Source organism: Plasmodium gaboni, assembly GCF_001602025.1.
Source record: "Plasmodium gaboni strain SY75 chromosome Unknown, whole genome shotgun sequence".
In the NCBI taxonomy this organism is placed as follows: Eukaryota; Apicomplexa; class Aconoidasida; order Haemosporida; family Plasmodiidae; genus Plasmodium; species Plasmodium gaboni.
In genome coordinates, this window is record NW_017385183.1 from 1 (window position 1) to 2316 (window position 2316).

The 2316-nt window shown below is 13.8% G+C and overlaps 1 protein-coding gene across 1 annotated transcript; it reads left to right on the forward strand.

Moving 5' to 3' along the window:
- Positions 1-979: 979 nt before the first annotated feature.
- PGSY75_0001500 (hypothetical protein) lies at positions 980-1480 on the forward strand (the record flags this gene model as incomplete). The annotated part of the gene is made up of 1 exon (XM_018783141.1): positions 980-1480. The coding sequence occupies one exon, from the start codon at positions 980-982 to the stop codon at positions 1478-1480; it is 501 nt and encodes a 166-aa protein (XP_018639077.1).
- Between the last annotated feature and the right edge of the window lie 836 nt (positions 1481-2316).

A 2316-nucleotide genomic window follows, 5' to 3' on the forward strand; every position in this document is an offset into this window, starting at 1 on the left:
GGAATAAAATAATATGGGCTTTTTATGATAAATGGATATATTTTTAAATATGTATATTTTCAAATGTTTATATTTTTTAATATTTATATTTTTAAATGTTTATATTTTCAAATCTGTAATATTATAAAGATTTCTCGATAGAAGGATATAATACAATATTTATTGAATCTATAATTTTAAATTGACTGTTACGTATAGCTTCAAAAATAAATATAAATAAATAAATATATTTATTTATATATATATATTATAGTGGATTCCATGTTTTATTAATGTGCTTAAGAATACTTCTTTGGTAGAACAAACATGTGATATATTGATGTATGTAAATTAATTGATTATTATTTTTTTATTAAATACACATATGTTGATATATATATGATCATAATATATTACATTTTTATCATTTTTTAAAGTGTTTGTTTATTTTATATTTCTTTATTTTTAATTTTTTTATTTTATTTTAATTATATATATATATATATATATATAAAACATATTATATATTAAACATAAAAATAATATATATTATTCAATCTAATAAATTGTTTTATATTTTAAAAAAAAAAAAAAAAAAATCATATATTTGGATATAAGAGAAAGGTACACCATAAAAATATGTGTACGTTTTGTTTATAAATTAGGATATATAATAAAATTGATATATGAACAAAAATAAAAGAATTCACACATAAATAAATATAAATATATATAAATATATATAAATATAAATATATATATATATATATATATTTATTTATTTTTATGTACATATAATTTGTATCATTTGTTGTATTGAAAATTTTAAAAGAAGAATATTCTTTAAAAAATATATACACATATATATATATATATATATATATATATATATATTATTTTAAATTTATAAATAATTTTATTTTATATAATTCTCTTTACTAAGTCATGACAATTGTGATTACAGATTAATAATAATAAAAAAAAAAAAAAAAAAAAAAAGATGAAGCAAATTGATTATTTAATTTTATTAAAACAGAAAGTATTGAAATTTATTTATTGGTATAATAATTCAAGTATAGGTCATCGAAATTTTGTGTGGGTATTTATAGGGTTAGGATGTGGATATATATATGGAACCATAGAATATAAAAAAAAAATTAAAGATAAAGGAATATATGGGGATTTAATATATGTTGATGAATATATTGTTGATGATAAAAATAAAAAACAATTCGAACAAAATTATAATAATCTTAATATTCATTCATTTAAATATAAAGGATATGAATATACAAAAGTATTTAAAGCAATTAAAAATGATAATTCTCCATTTAGTTATTTACAATTAAGATTGTGGAAAAATAAAAATAGTTATGATCAATATATAAATAATAAGAATATACAAAATTTATTAACAAATTTAAAAGATAGCTGTATATTCTATTCAACTCAAAAATATAAAACTATAGTAGACGATTCAATAGTTAGACTCATCCCATAAAATATAACACAAACATGTTTATACATAATATATTATATATATATATATATATATATATATTTCAATAAATAAAAAAAAACCTTAATTTTAATTTTTTTTTTTTTTTTGTATACCTACCATACGTTGCATAATAATAATAATCACAAAATGGAACACAAATAAATAAATAAATATATATATATATATATATATATATATTTATTTATTTATATGTTTCATTTATTTTATTTTTTTTTTATAAACTTATGAACAAAAATAATTAAATATTTGTTTAAAACACCATCGCACGATAATCTACATATAAGATTTATATGAACATTTATTAATCCTTAAATAAATAAATATATATATATATATATATATTATATTAATATATATATATGCATATATTTTTACGTACACACAAATATATATATATATATATATATATATATATATATTATGTACATATATATAATATATTATATATATGTAATATTCTAAATTCGTATGAGAAAAATATGAAAATAATAAGAAAAAAAAAAAGCAAGATCATAATATTATAAATATTTATATCTTCTTACAATCCCTTTAATATGCTTATTAAATATTTTAAAATTTTATCATGTTCGTTTTTTTTTTCTCATTACGCTATAATATAAAAATAGAAATATATATAATATTATAAATATATATATATATATCATATATGTCATACTATTTTATAATAATTGACATTGAATGAAATAATAAAAATATTTTTTAAAAAGGATAATCTTTTTTTACTTTTTTTTAAATTTAATTCTTAAAGAAATAATAAAAATAAATGAATATTTAAAGAAAAAAAAAAAAAAAAA